Consider the following 14578-nt stretch of genomic DNA (forward strand, 5'->3'; position numbering starts at 1 on the left):
AATGAAGTTGTAAACTAGTAAATTTTTTGTGTACAAAGAACTCCATTCGCCTTATTTCTCAAGTGTTTAATGAAGACATTTTGATTATAAATATCAGTGTCAGTAGATGCATGTAACAACGCAACGGTAGAAACTAATGCCATTGAGCCTGTATTATAAAAATGATATTCCGTTGCTCTTACTACTTAGCTTACCGAAACTCTGAGTCTACATTTCTTATAAGAAAGCATGCCAGAGATGTGGGCAGCTTAACTGGCAGAATTCCAGGGATGCTTGACGCCTTTGGATTTTTTTTTAACATTGTAGAATATACATGTGATGCACTGTTTCTTTGATTTTGTTTATGGACTCATATAAATGACTAAATGGAGCCGGGGTCCTTTGCAATCAATGATCTGGGAATGGCTCAATTGTATTCATTTGTGTCTCGAGACCTTCGTAAAACGGACAAAGGGCAATCATTGGAAAGCACTTGAGACAGGTGAGCTCCAGGACTCTCAGTGCAGTTGGCGTATACTTATGAGAGGTGCTTTGTGCAGGAACGAATCAGTTTAAACTGTCTTTCATTTACCCAGAAAATTGCTTCAGCTTTACAAAGGGATTCACACAGTCGTAAGCACTTTAACTGTGACGGTATGAACCATAAAGCATCGCTATAAGGCTAAGTAGTTTCATATAAATTACCGCTCTAAATTGGCTATTAACTACCAAGTTTCCGGCACATTAACGATCAGCCTGTTTCTGAACCTACGTACAGTTTTTGAATCGTAGGGAGCCTTCTCATAATTTATATCCTCGTCATATTTGTAGAATTAGCACATTCTTTAGTGTCTCATCGGAACACAAGTGTTTTTTTCCTCTTCACAAACCTAAAATCAAGTAATATCGCCAGTTCATATATATTGTTATCTCTGTTTAACTGAGGAGATCATTACACTCTCTTAGAAAAAAGTAAAGCATATTTTGCCATAAGGAAATCCAACAATGCCCCTAATTATGATTTAATGACGGCCGGAACTCATAATGGTCTGAGACACAAAAGCTTTATATCACACTTAACAAAGGGAATTCAAATATTTGTGCTAAATAATTCAAAGAATTTGTTGGTGAAAGATAAGAAATCATGAAGAAGATCCCACTGCGTTCGATAGTGAGCCGAATCCTATTTCTTATACATGTGAAAGACCATCCACTTAACATTCATAAAGCAGAACTAGTGATCTTACTAGACAGTGTAGCAGCGTTATAATAAAAACTATTAGAGACATGTCAACTGAAGAGCTTTTCACTGATAATTTTGTAAGATTTATTAAGTGGTTCTCTGAAAATGCCCTCTTCCTTTCTATGAATGCACTCTACAATCAGTTCTGTACAACCAATACAGACACACCAACAATTGATGTAGCATTTGAACAGTTTGCAACAAGTACGGTAGAATACTCGAACTTTTTAATTACACGCAGTGATGAACCATTGAACTGGAAGAAAGATATTACTCTGCTGCTCAGACATATTACTAAGTACATCTAATTTTGCTCTTTGAATAGTTGCTGCTCTTGGTAACAAGTAATCAACCTCAAGACATATTTACCATATTTATACTCTATAGTCCCTTATGGAATAGTTTTCTGGGATAACTCATCACTGAGAAAGACAATACTGATTGCGCAAAAGCGAACAGTAAGGATAATATGTGGTCTTCCCCCTCGGTCATCATGGAGACACTTAAATAATATGTAGCCTTCAGCTCTGGTCACCATGAATGCAAAACTTCCTGCACTTAAGCATTTTGAATATACCATCAAAGTATACATATTCCCTGATGATATTTGTCACAAATAATCAGTCATTGTTTAAAAAAGGTACGTCGATGCCTGTAACATTAGAAGAGAGAACAATATTTATTTGTCATTATGAAAGCCGACAGCGGCTGAGAATGGAGTTTAGTATACTGCAACTAAAGTTTTTGGTCATTTGCTAAGTACCGTAAAATGTCTGGCATGTAGCAAAGCAAATTTTAAATAATTTCCCCTGCACAATTCCTTCGTCCCCCAGGACACTTCCATTTCAGCTGCATTTAATAACTCCAATAATTAAGACACTCGCTTTACTTTCGCCAACTCATTGCTGCCCCATGTGGAATAGTAACGATGGGTTTTCATATAGACTGATTCAGAAGATACTGCTTGAAGCTGCCTCACTAAATCCGAAACTCGTCACTGAGGCTTACTATCTGCGAACGTGAAAGGGAAGATTGCAAACATATTCGTGATGTGTGATCTATTATGAATAGAGTAGCTCTCAATGCACACAGAAATCTCATAAACGGAACAAAAGACTATTAAAGAACCGTCAGGAGATACGCCGCTTTCACAGTAAGGCACGCAGCGATGCTGGCACCTTCGGCTGTTACGTACCTCTTAGCGCAGGTGCGACTTCTAGCTAAGATCCCTTGCTGTTATCGTAGATTTATATACGTTTATTACTCTGTCTGATTATTGGCGCAAGATATGTTACAAGCTGATGATACAAAACTAAATAAAATCTTGTATCACAGACGATTTATCAGTTATAAATCACTGCTAAATCATAAAGCATCCGATGGAGTTCTTTGTGAAGGTCTGTCCTCACTTGAGTCTATTATATGTTCAGGTTGCCTTTTATCCACTCTACTTTCTAAATCTCAGATCACCTTGTTCATTGTCGAATCTTCCGAGGTCACAGACTGTGCAAGGACAGTCAATTATCTTGAAACTGGGTTCTTATACATGATTTGCTTTCTTCTCCTCTTCGTCTTTCTGACAGATATCTACACCACCAGCTTTACACAAACGGGTTAGTCTACTTCGCTTTCAACAAATTATTGCACCTACACGTGTTTTTCCGTTTCTGCAAAAAGATAAAAATATGTAACCTCATAACAGATCAGTGTGCTACAAAAAACAAGTTTCTTTGTACTAAAAACTATTATTAGACTCACCGTATCATTTAACTGTCTATTTTCCTTCAGTTACATTTTTTATTTATTTTTGGGATATTTGAAAATTAACCGTTTTCTAAATAGTTCAGTTTCATTATCAATATCTTCTTATTTTGGGGCATTAGTTTTATCGCTCTATATCAACTACTTCCGATATCTTAACTAATATTTTTCACATAATGTTCATATCAAAGAAACATTTATCAATTCATCTGTCCCAGTTAAGGACATGCGGTTCTGATAATAATATGTCGTTCACTGTTTTTCATAGAACTATTTCATTTCCTACATTCTCTCAATTTTCTTGTATTACTCTCTAGCCCAATTTCAAATGCGTCTTCAGAGCTGTTCAAGCTGTAGAATTTTTTTCCAGTTTTCGTATTTTACATCTAAATCTCTCGTTTCTACTGCTCTTTCCTCAGTACCTTTTGCTATGATTGTCTTTAAGCCCTACTTTTGACGCAGTCTTTCTACCCAGTTATCAGTTCCTCAAATTCTTGAAAACTGATAACTGGAAGTGTAATGAATAGCGCATTTGGCCTATGTAAAATAACTGAGTTGATAAACTGTACTTTTGTACCCAAAATATAAGTATTTTCCTTTTATTTCAACTTCTGTAGTCTAATATGTGGTTAAATAATGTATTGCCCCGTCACAGCTAACCTAGGCTACTCCATGAATTCCAAAACTTCTTTTTACGCTAGTATATAGCTTCTCGAGACGATCAGACACTACAGAGATCTTCCATATTTCCGATATTTTATTCTTAGAATCTTTGACTGAGTACGTACGTACGTACGTTTCGGTGATCACGGACACTGAAGATCAAGGACCGGCCTTACAACGTTCTTCCATAAATCGCTCTCTTGTACACTTCAAATCCACTTCTTATGGACACGTTACCGCTGAAAGCCCTTCTGCAGGTTATCCTCCCATCGCTTCCTCGATCATCGAGGTGGATGAATTCCACCGCTTTCTCCCCTCAGCACAGATAAAGCTCGGAAGTGCCGGCCGGGGTGGCCGTGCGGTTCTCGGCGCTACAGTCTGGAACCGCGAGACCGCTATGGTCGCAGGTTCGAATCCTGCCTCGGGCATGGATATGTGTGATGTCCTTAGGTTAGTTAGGTTTACGTTGTCCTAAGTTCTAGGGGACTGATGACCTCAGAAGTTGAGTGCCATAGTGCTCAGAGCCATTTGAACCATTTGAAGCTCGGAAGTTTATGGCTCTTTCATTTTCCGCACGATGTACGGTTGTTTCATTCCTGTCAGATCACCGAAGTTAAGGGCTGTCGGTCGCTGTTAGCAAGCGGCGTGCACTCAGGAGGAGCTACTTAATTGAGAAGTAGCGGCTCCGATCTCGTAAACTGACATAAGGCCGGAAGAGCGGTGTGCTGACGACATGCCCCTCCATATGCGCATCCAGTGACACCTGTGGGTTGAGGATGATACGGCGGCCGGTCGGTACCTTTGGGCCTTCATGTCCTGTTCGGGAGACGTTTACGGTTGTTTCGTTAGGTCGTACGACTCCTAGTTCTTTTTACGTTTCGATGTGTTATCCTCGCGGATTAGTCCAAAGACGTTGCTCACAATTTTCCATTGAAAGATTAGCAGGTTATCTTCATCTTTTGTGTTGTGCTTATCGTTTCAGCCCCTAATAAGACCGGTACTACGACAGCTTCTCCGTCATTACCTTCTGCTACAAATGCTATTAAGTCATATTTCTGATGCAGTCTATCTATCCAGTTGTTAATCCCTTGCCGGCCAGGGTGGCCGAGCGGTTCTAGGCGCTACAGTCTGGAACCGCGCGACCACAACGGTCGCAAGGTTCGAATCCTGCCTCGGGTGTGGATGTGTGTGATGTCCTTATGTTAGTTAGGTTTAAGTAGTTGTAAGTTCTAGGGGACTGATGACCTCAGACGTCAAGTCCCATAGTGCTCAGAGCCATTTGAACCATTTGTTGCCGGTCGCGGTGGCCAAGCGGTTCTAGGCGCTTCAGTCCGGAACCGCGCGACTGCTACGGTCGCAGGTTCAAATCCTGCCTCAGGCATGGATGCGTGTGATGTCCTTAGGTTAGTTAGGTTTAAGTAGTTCTAAGTTCTAGGGGACTGATGGCCTCAGATGTTAAGTCTCATAGTGTTCAGAGCCATTTGAACCATTTTGAACCATTTGTTAATCCCTTAAATTCTTGAACACTTATAGCTTGAATTTCCAGTATTTCAGCTCACCAGTAAAGTGGAGACAGCAAGAACTTAATGTTTATTCCGTATTAAAATATTACTGTAGGTAGCAGCCATTCTGTTGCTAAATCTGCCTAAATCAAGACGTCTTACATTTGTGTATTCTTTTCACACGAGTTACGTTACTGTAAGTATGTGATCCAAAAATAACAGTTACGGATCTTAACAATTTTTTTGTATTCTTTTCAGGGAACGTTGCTTTTCCTCATTGGTATGTACTAATTTACAAGTTTTACCTTACTGCAATCCAATTGTAATTATTTATATTCTGATATGCACTTGCTATTCATCAGGAATCTGATATGACGTTATTTCCTTTAGTATACAAGCTCTTATTCATGAATCATAAACTTTATTCGAAGAAAAATTCGAGTGCACTGTTATTGGTGGAATACTGAAAGACACGGTGTGTCTAGTTGTAGAAATTAAGATAGCAGTCCATATTACACCAGCTACTGTCTACCACGATCTCTAATAGCAATATGGTATTTACACTGTGGCGGTCTGGTGCTGCCCCTTATCTGCTCTTGACGTGTTTACACATTGAACTAAATTTTAATAACTGTCTTCGTTAAAAAACTAAGTACATTTAAGGGAGATAGGTTTAATGTCTCTATAAGAAACATGATATTAGGTACGATTTGTTAGTGCCTTCTGCAGTGCAGGGTGATCCAGAAGGGGTTTAGGGCGATTAAGGTTACAAATCGCGCCACAGTGCCTCTTCTCGAAGAGACTGAACAGGAAGATTAAAGTGAAGGAGAAGATGAGTACGAGAACGGACTTGTCGAAGAGGTATGCAAGCATTCACGAGAAGGCCTTTCAGCCAAATCTATGTGTGGAAACAAATCATTTTCATGAATGAGATTTTCACTCTGCAGCGGAGTGTGCGCTGATATGAAACTTCCTAGCAGATTAAAACTGTGTGCCGGACTGAGACTCGAACTTGCCCGCGAAAGGCAAAGGTCCCGAGTTCGAGTCTCGGTCCGGCACACAGTTTTAATCTGCCAGGAAGTTTCAATTTATTTTCATCGTAGGAAAAGTACAGGTGCAGCTCCTTCGTATCGATACCCATCTAGGAGTATACATTGCTTTTCACTAGGAAAGGAAACTTGACATTAAAAATCTTCTTTTTTATTTCCTTATTTTGAGAGCCCTCTTTTCCCAACGCCTTTTCAAAATCTTTGGTGGTGGCTCCTTTGCTGTTTTACTTTTCTCAAGGACGGTAGCACACTTCACTCACGTCCCACATAATAACTTGGTATGAAGCCGATTCCCAGGTAGATAAGGAGACATAACAAACACGAACCACGTGAGTGTAGGGCGCAGAAGTACGTTACCAAATTGACGGAGCTCAGTTCAGTGCCGTGGGACTCTATTCAGTAAGGGCCTTCGAAGCAGTAATCTACCCGGCTTTGCTTTGTCAAATAACCTTCTTTATTCCCTAAAACATACGACACTGAACTAAACTGTTCATTTATTGTAGACCAACCATGCGACGGATATCTTAGCAATTAGGATTTTACTTAATTTACCTCAATTTTAAATGACTGCTGTTTAGGTAACCTAGTCATTTTCTGTAAGTCTGACGTAAATTCTCGTATAGAGTGGAAGGTTCTACGTGTTGTTCTAAAGTGATTTGATACTGTAACTTAAAAGTACAATAGTTTTCATTTTTATCTTAGTTTCGTCCCACCAAATGCGGTTGCGCTCTCGGAAGAACATTGTTGTAAATGAAATAAAAGTGGAAAGAGACTGCGGTATCTAGAGGACAATCAGAACTCTTCTGAACTAGTGCTTCGGCAAGGACGAAAACAAACAAATACGTTACAGTGTTATTTCCTTGCAGTTTGAAGAAGAAAAATGTTAAGGGGGAATGTTTTAAGCAGGAGGATGAAGTCTGCAAATGTAACAGCGTCTCAATCCGGTCTAATTATATTTACTACAGAAACGATGCCACATTGACAGCCGTGGCTTACACATTTAATATATTTTCTGGTTAATTTTGCGAAACGATTTGATAACGAAAATTACCCTGTGCGCCCCTGTAGTCTCGAGGTAACCTAAACTCGCAAATATGTCAGTACTCTGGTAGATACAAAGTGTATTACTTTCAATGTCAGTCCTAACGGAAGATCAAATAATTCACCATGGTGTCTACAACCCCTTGCAAAACACCCGCATCCACAGCAACTCAGATGAAAACTCATCCAGCTTTGAGGCGAAGAGGATACCGCTCTTCTAGGTACACTGAATTGACAGCACTGTAACTAAATATCAAATGACGTACCACTACCTTCTGTTGTTTGTATTGATTCTAGCGACCGCGTACCGTCAGCTTGATGCGTGCTTTTGGTCTAAGGTAGGCTGGTAGAGTAACGAAATGGAAGGAATTCATTCATATTAAAAAAGAGAGTATATGTACACATGGATGTACGTTACGTTCCACATGTCCTCCTAAGCCACTGGTTTGATTTCAACCTAACTTGGTAAATATATCACGGCTGTGGAGGTAAGAACCATCTCCCTTCAAAACAGTGGGGCTGTGGATGAAACCGTAATGTAGCTTACGATGAGCAAATAGCCTCATGAAATTCATTCAGTAATTGAAAATGAGAGCATTTAGAAACATGCGACAATATTGACATATAATTCCAAATATCTGCGAGACCTTTTTGACGCACAGCCTCCACAAAAAGATCAAAGGGAAAACGTTAATCACTTACTGTCTACGTGTACCAATGGATGTAATTCCACAATTAAATCATTGTATCACGCATTGTTCAGGATATTTGATGTGATAAACATTGAGTTGTGCGAAAACGAACCTGCAGGGCGAAATGTGCTAGAAATTCAGATGACGTGTGTACAAATATGAGTGAATTATGTTTAATATATTTGGAATACGTGTGAGAACTGGAAAGGCTGGAATCGATTTGAACAAATCTTGGTACACATACTGCCTATTATGCTGAAAGAAATACTTTGTGGGTCAGAATCAGCTATCTCCTATTCATCTGAGGTGGTGTAGGGAAAGAAGGGGGAGGAAGAGACACATACAGGGAGGTGGAAGGAGGAGATGACCATATATGTGGGTGAAGGATCAGGTGAACAGGAGAGTGGAAATGAGGGGGAGGAGGTGATGGACATGGAAATAAGAGCAGGAAATGGGCAGAGAGAGAGGCGGAGGCAGAGTATCTGAGGAGGATATGGAGATGGGTGGTGGAGATAGGGGGAGAGGATGAGATGGACAGAGGGTGAAGGAGTAGAACAGAAAGAGGGGTAGGAACAAATGGAAAGTAGGATGGGGGCAGGCAGATAAACTGAGAGAGTTGTAATCTGTCGTACGCCTAGAGGTTACGAAATTATTGCCCGCAGTCTAACCACGTTGAAGCTGTTCTTATTTAATGTTTCTTTCCCTTTACCCTTCTTTTTTTTCATTAAAAGCATTGTTTAGTAGACAAAGTATAGGTCTGGTAACTACGCTATTCGGAAGCTTATACTCATTTGCTTTTGACCAATATGGGATGTTTTTGTTGCACTGTACTTTGCACTAAACTGGAGGAGACCGCAGGACCAGCAAATAAAATAGTAAACAATACCTCAATGTAAAGACATTATTTTTTAACGCAACGCAATACAGAACCCTGTGCCCCACGCACTGAAGTCGTGCACGTGGGCCCAGAGCCTCACCGACGGTAGTACTTGACTGGGATCGGAGTGATCAGTGGCGAGAGACCGATAGGGTCAAACATCGCACAGTGGTGAGGTCCGTCATTTGGTGAAGTCACATGATCATCAATTGTCATCCATTCTTGTGGTATTTCCCGACACTTGCCACTCCTTGTATCTTAAATTAATTGTATCACCACTTCTACGTCACTTCAGGGCTTTTTATCACCTTGTATAACCCGTTAGCCGCTATCCACGTTACGGTAGATAATATAGACTCCAGGCTCACTTTTCCACCTGGCATTCACAAATGACGCTTTCGCCTGTCCCAGAGGATATCTAGTCACTTTCACGTTACGTTTAAAGACAACGTTGATAGGTACTGGCGAGACTATCTACGGCAACAAAAATGGAGTCTACAGAATAAACCCTGCAATAATTACCATACAAATTTCCAACAGTTTCTCCGGATAGTACTGGAAGACGTAACAGTCGTAATGCTTCACACTCTTCAGGAGAACTTTTTGTTGTTTTCTCAGTATTTCTTTGTAATTCAAGAGGAATTTTAGTGCCTAACAATGGATTTATTTATTTTTTAAGATGTACTTGTTCATGGAAAGGCCTTACTCGGTTGAGTGAATACGTTCATTATTTTTCAAGAAGATTGTCTTTTACCGACAGGGCTTAATGTTTTTCAAAGATATTTACAATTTCTAAAGACCACTTTCATGTTCTCTCAAATTGATTAACGTAAACGATAACTAAAGACGTTACTCGTGGTTATTACTACTTTTCCTTCTATATAGGCACTTTTTACAATAGTTAGCTTATGATTTTCGACGAAAAAAAATTACGTTAAGTTACATGTTACGGTAAACAATGGCGTATTACTGTCGAGTTCAAAACAGGGCTGTCTTTGTGGAAGAAAGGTGTAACAATCAAAACAAAAGAATAATAAATAAAGCAGATGATGTCGCTCGAGGCGTCGGTACCCGGTTCGATCCCTGGCGGTGTAAAGGATTTTCACCACAAGGCTTTCTTTCAAGGAGAGCTGATCGCATTAAGTTCCCGATCACCAGGCTGTGCCAGTGTCCTCAACTAAATTGCAAAATTCTCCTATGTGCCTGATGAACTCAGACAATGTGATCTGGTTGATGGTAATTCGTCCAACTTATTGTCGTATTGTAGCGTTCGAACTCTTCGAGAGGGGTAAGGTACCTGCCGGCATCGGTTTTCACACACCCCTTTACGCACCGTCGTTTGTACAACGTTGGCATAGCCTTGAATCAGAACTCTCAATCAGAGGAATTAACCAGCTTTATGCGGAGGGTGAAACCCATTCCGGATTAGATGAACGAACGATCACTAAGGTTCCCTCAGCCAGCAAAGATACACTGTTCTTTCATTCCTCTTGGAAGAATATTTGTGTCGACATCTTGAACTGATTAGTAAATATGAGATTCCTTGTCGGTATGTAACAGACAAAAAGAACAGATGAACCAGGAGCAATTTGTGTAACAAACATGGGGGTAAAAGAAGATGGAGATGGCACTAACTTATGCTGTACGTTGTTTTGGAACCAGAGTGTGCAGTGTCTGCCGCCATCTTATGTAGCCCAGAACATTAGCAGACTATTGTCTCTGATTGCTTTTGCTTCTTGTTCATTATTTCTGTCATGTGCACACATAAGCTTTTTTAAACACTAAAAAATAAAGTGCTTAGTTAAATAATATAGTGTGATGATGATGAGGTCCCAATAATGTAAGGAAGGCAATTTCGAACGATTTTCTGTTCTATAATGCGTATTGCTGTAGTGATACGACACATTTGTCCTTATTAATATACTTTGTTGTTGATACATTTCGAATAACCACTTTTACTATAGATGCATCGATATCATGTGAAGCTGTTCTTTCGAAATCAGTGCTTGTTTACTTACTGGTACAGCTTCTTGTTCGTCACATTTTCAACTTTCAACTTTTAAGCACAACATTTTTAATGTCTACGTGTGCAAAAAACATACCTGTATGTTCTTTTGATAGCTAACAAAAGTGAGCAATGAGGAAAGAAGCAAGACATTGTATCACATCTTGTGCATGTCAGCAAAGTGGACGATTATTGAAATCACAAAGAAATAAAAGTGCATAGAGGCATACATCCATACAGAACAGACTTTTTGTTTTATTACACTGTCAGTGCATTAATCTCATTGTAGTTTATACATCTTCTCAGTTTGAGATCTTATCTAAAAGGTCATTGTATTTGTGACCAATAATAGCAATTACAGGGTAAAAGAAACTGATATAACTTATTAAACGTTTTCCAGCATTTTGGAATGCTGTAAATATAATCAAGGAAATGGTCTCAAACGCTCAACACCTTATAAAATGAATATTTTGCTACAACATGTACTCAAATACCTTTTTTTAGTAACGATGGTATAAACTTTGTAGTACAACATAGGCCTGTCTATCCAACAGTAGGCTATTTGGTTCTTTTCCCGGAATATTTGTCGAGAGTAACTGTCGGTTTTTCTGAAAGAACTAAACATAGAACAATTGGAATACACTTCTACCTTGATCGTTTGCTTTGTTTTAGTTTTGAAGTTAATTTTGAGGTTTTCAAATCGTGCAAGTCTCTATAATGCTTTGTGATATACTAATAATTACTTAGTTACTTATTGTCAGTCAGTTAGTTTCATTTTCCATGTATCATTTCCAAGATAAATCATAATGGTGTGGAACGATTCATAATATATTAAAACTAATTAGTTCTTATAAATATGGCCGCATGCTGATCTTTTATTATTTTTTTCGTTTCCTAATTATAGATAGATAAATTTTAGTGACTTCTACCCATCACTATTTACGCATTACGGTAATAGATAATCTTCTATGGAAGAAGAAGGTTTGTCAAAGAGAAAGGTTTTCAGTTTAGTTTCAAATTTTAGTTTGCATTCTGTCAAGTATTTTATATCGAAGGATAAGTGATCAAAACGTTTCGTTGGAGCATTGTGAACCCTTCTTTGTGCTACCTTCAACCTTATTGTGAGGTAACGAGCGTTATTTTTTCTTCGAATGTTGTAATTATGTACATCATTGTTGAAGTGCAGTGAATTGCTTACAACAAACTTCATTGGTGAATAACTATCCTCTGAAACGGATAGACTGCTAATCACACGTCGAGCAGCAGGTAGCCACCTCTAAAAGAGCGTTAACATCAGTTTTCAGCCTAAGACTTTTTGAGAAAGGAAGTAAAGCACACATACACATTCATACAATCATACACACAAAACTCTCACGCTCACAACCGCTGTCTTCCACTGCACTAGCCAAAATTCTTTTTAAAAGAGGAGGAAACGAGTAATTGTCGCCGAGAGGAATTGACGGCATCAGATGCTACACCAAGAATCAGAGCACGTACGCAACCGTGTGTTCCGAGCGGACGAGACCCCTTGATACAGTGTGACTCGGATGTCGGAGGGTTTGTGATTTGGGAGGCAACGAAAAATCATAGGAAAGAGAAAGTACGGACAATAAGTAAAGTAAGGTAAATCTGAAATCAAATAACAAATGGTTCAAATGGCTCTGAGCACTATGGGACTTCACTTCTAAGGCCATCAGTCCCCTAGAACTTAGAACTACTTAAATCTAACTAACTTAAGGACATCACACACATCAATGCCAGCGGCAGGAATCGAACCTGCGGCGGCAGCGGTCGCGCGGTTCCAGACTGTAGCGCCTAGAACCGCTCGGCCACCCCGGCCGGCTCAAATAACAGAAATAACCACTACAACAAGAGAAAACAGTGCAGTAGTAAATCATATGTACCAGAGATAATATTGCTTGAACGTCTCCATTTACGAATGAAATTTGATTTCTTTAAACTTCACGAACGGTTCGATTATTATAACCGCAAAAAACGTAAGATGGCGTTTCTGGTGAAAGAACTACGTCTTCTCACAATAAAAGCAATCAACGCGGTCGACACTAAGCACGTGCAGGTCATATTGACGCCATAGGTAACTACCACAAGGGTGGTTATACCGCAGCGGTTGTAAGTAGGCTGTTTAGGTTTTCTTATTGGTAACGCCACGTAGCGCTCTGTGTGAAAATCACTGGCTGTGCTGTGTGCAGTCTGTGGCTAGTTTGCATTGTTGTCTGCCATTGTAGTGTTGGGTAGCGGCAGCTGGATGTGAACAGCGCGTAGCGTTGCGCAGTTGGAGGTGAGTCGCCAGCAGTGGTGGATGTGGGGAGAGAGATGGCGGAGTTGTGAAATTTGTCATGAACTGCTATATATATTATGACTATTGAGGTAAATACATTGTTTGTTCTCTATCAAAATCTTTCATTTGCTAACTATGCCTATCAGTAGTTAGTGCCTTCAGTACTTTGAAACTTTTATTTAGCTGGCAGTAGTGGCGCTCACTGTATTGCAGTAGCTTGAGTAGCGAAGATTTTTGTGAGGTAAGTGATTTGTGAAAGGTATAGTTTAATGTTAGTCAGGGCCCATTCTTTTGTAGGGTTTACTGAAAGTCAGATTGCGTTGCGCTAACAAAATATTGTGTGTCAGTTTAAGGACGGTCGTGTATAATTGTTCTATGGGGACGTTTCATATGTCGACCCTTAGCCGAAGATACCTCACTGGAATCTTCTGATTTTTTTCTTGTAGTTTGTGTAATTAGTGTAGCTATTGTTTATTGCTAGCGCGTAATTGTAGAGGGAATCTCCTTTGTAGTTGCTGCCTTTCATTGTTGTACAGTAAAACAGTTTTGGCATGCATGTAGATTTGCACCAAGTATTTCGCTGCTGCGCTTGCAATTAACGAGATATTATTTTCAGTGCTATGTTAATGTGTTCTCTTAATTTTGCTTTTCAAATTGTGCTTTTCTGTGTTATCGTGTGAAATATTGTGACAATAATGGCGTGTGAAAAACGTAACAGTAAGCTCCAAAGTAAACTGAGAAATAATAGTGACGACGAGCGTAGCTTGCCAGCTCCACTGTGTAATGAATTAACAGACGTTCAAAGTAGTAATTTGGTAACTGTGCATAGGGAAATGGAGCGGGCGTCAAATAATGGTGTAGACAGTGAAACAAGTAGTGAACAGGGAAGCATTATAGATCGATCGGTCGGCAACAGCTCGCCTCAGGAATACGAAATGACAGGACACAATCTTGCAAATACTGCAGAATCAGGTTTTGGGTCCTCACCGTTCTCTCAAATAAGTCAAGACAAGACAGGAACCGATTCCAGACACTAACACATTATTACTGCAATTAATGCAGCAAATGAAAGAAAATCAGAGACAAACACAGCAACAGTTAGACACAATGGAACAAAATCTTCAAAAGTTAGACACAATGGAACAAAATCAGAGGCAAACACAACAAAGGCTTCAAAAGTTAGACACAATGGAACAACACCAGAGACAAACACAGCAACAGTTAGAAACAATGGAACAAAATCTTCAAAAGTTTGACACAGTGGAACAAAATCTTAAAAAGTTAGACACAATGGAACAAATTCTTCAAAAGTTAGACACCACGCTTGAACAAACACGTGAAGATTTAACTGCTGAGTTACTTAAAATCGAATCGAAATGTCAAAAAGTCTGTAATGACGTAAAAACGCAAATTTGTGAGCATTTCCAACCTATTTTTTCGCGTCATGAAAATGCATTACAGAATCAC

General features: G+C 39.6%; 1 protein-coding gene across 2 annotated transcripts in view; it reads left to right on the forward strand.

Annotated features, from left to right (window-relative positions):
• The first annotated feature begins 2363 nt into the window (after nt 1–2363).
• Nucleotides 2364–14578, forward strand: part of LOC124622660 — a 55889-nt gene continuing 43674 nt past the window's right edge. The window contains exons 1-2 of one of the 2 annotated variants that reach the window (XM_047148454.1): nt 2364–2429; nt 5407–5428. In XM_047148454.1, the coding sequence (XP_047004410.1) occupies nt 2391–2429; nt 5407–5428 (61 nt within the window). In that variant the 5' untranslated portion in view covers nt 2364–2390. The remainder of the gene's footprint in view (nt 2430–5406; nt 5429–14578) is intronic. The other variant, XM_047148452.1, reaches the window with a different exon arrangement.

Source organism: Schistocerca americana, chromosome 7 (genome assembly GCF_021461395.2).
Source record: "Schistocerca americana isolate TAMUIC-IGC-003095 chromosome 7, iqSchAmer2.1, whole genome shotgun sequence".
NCBI lineage: Eukaryota > Metazoa > Arthropoda > Insecta > Orthoptera > Acrididae > Schistocerca > Schistocerca americana.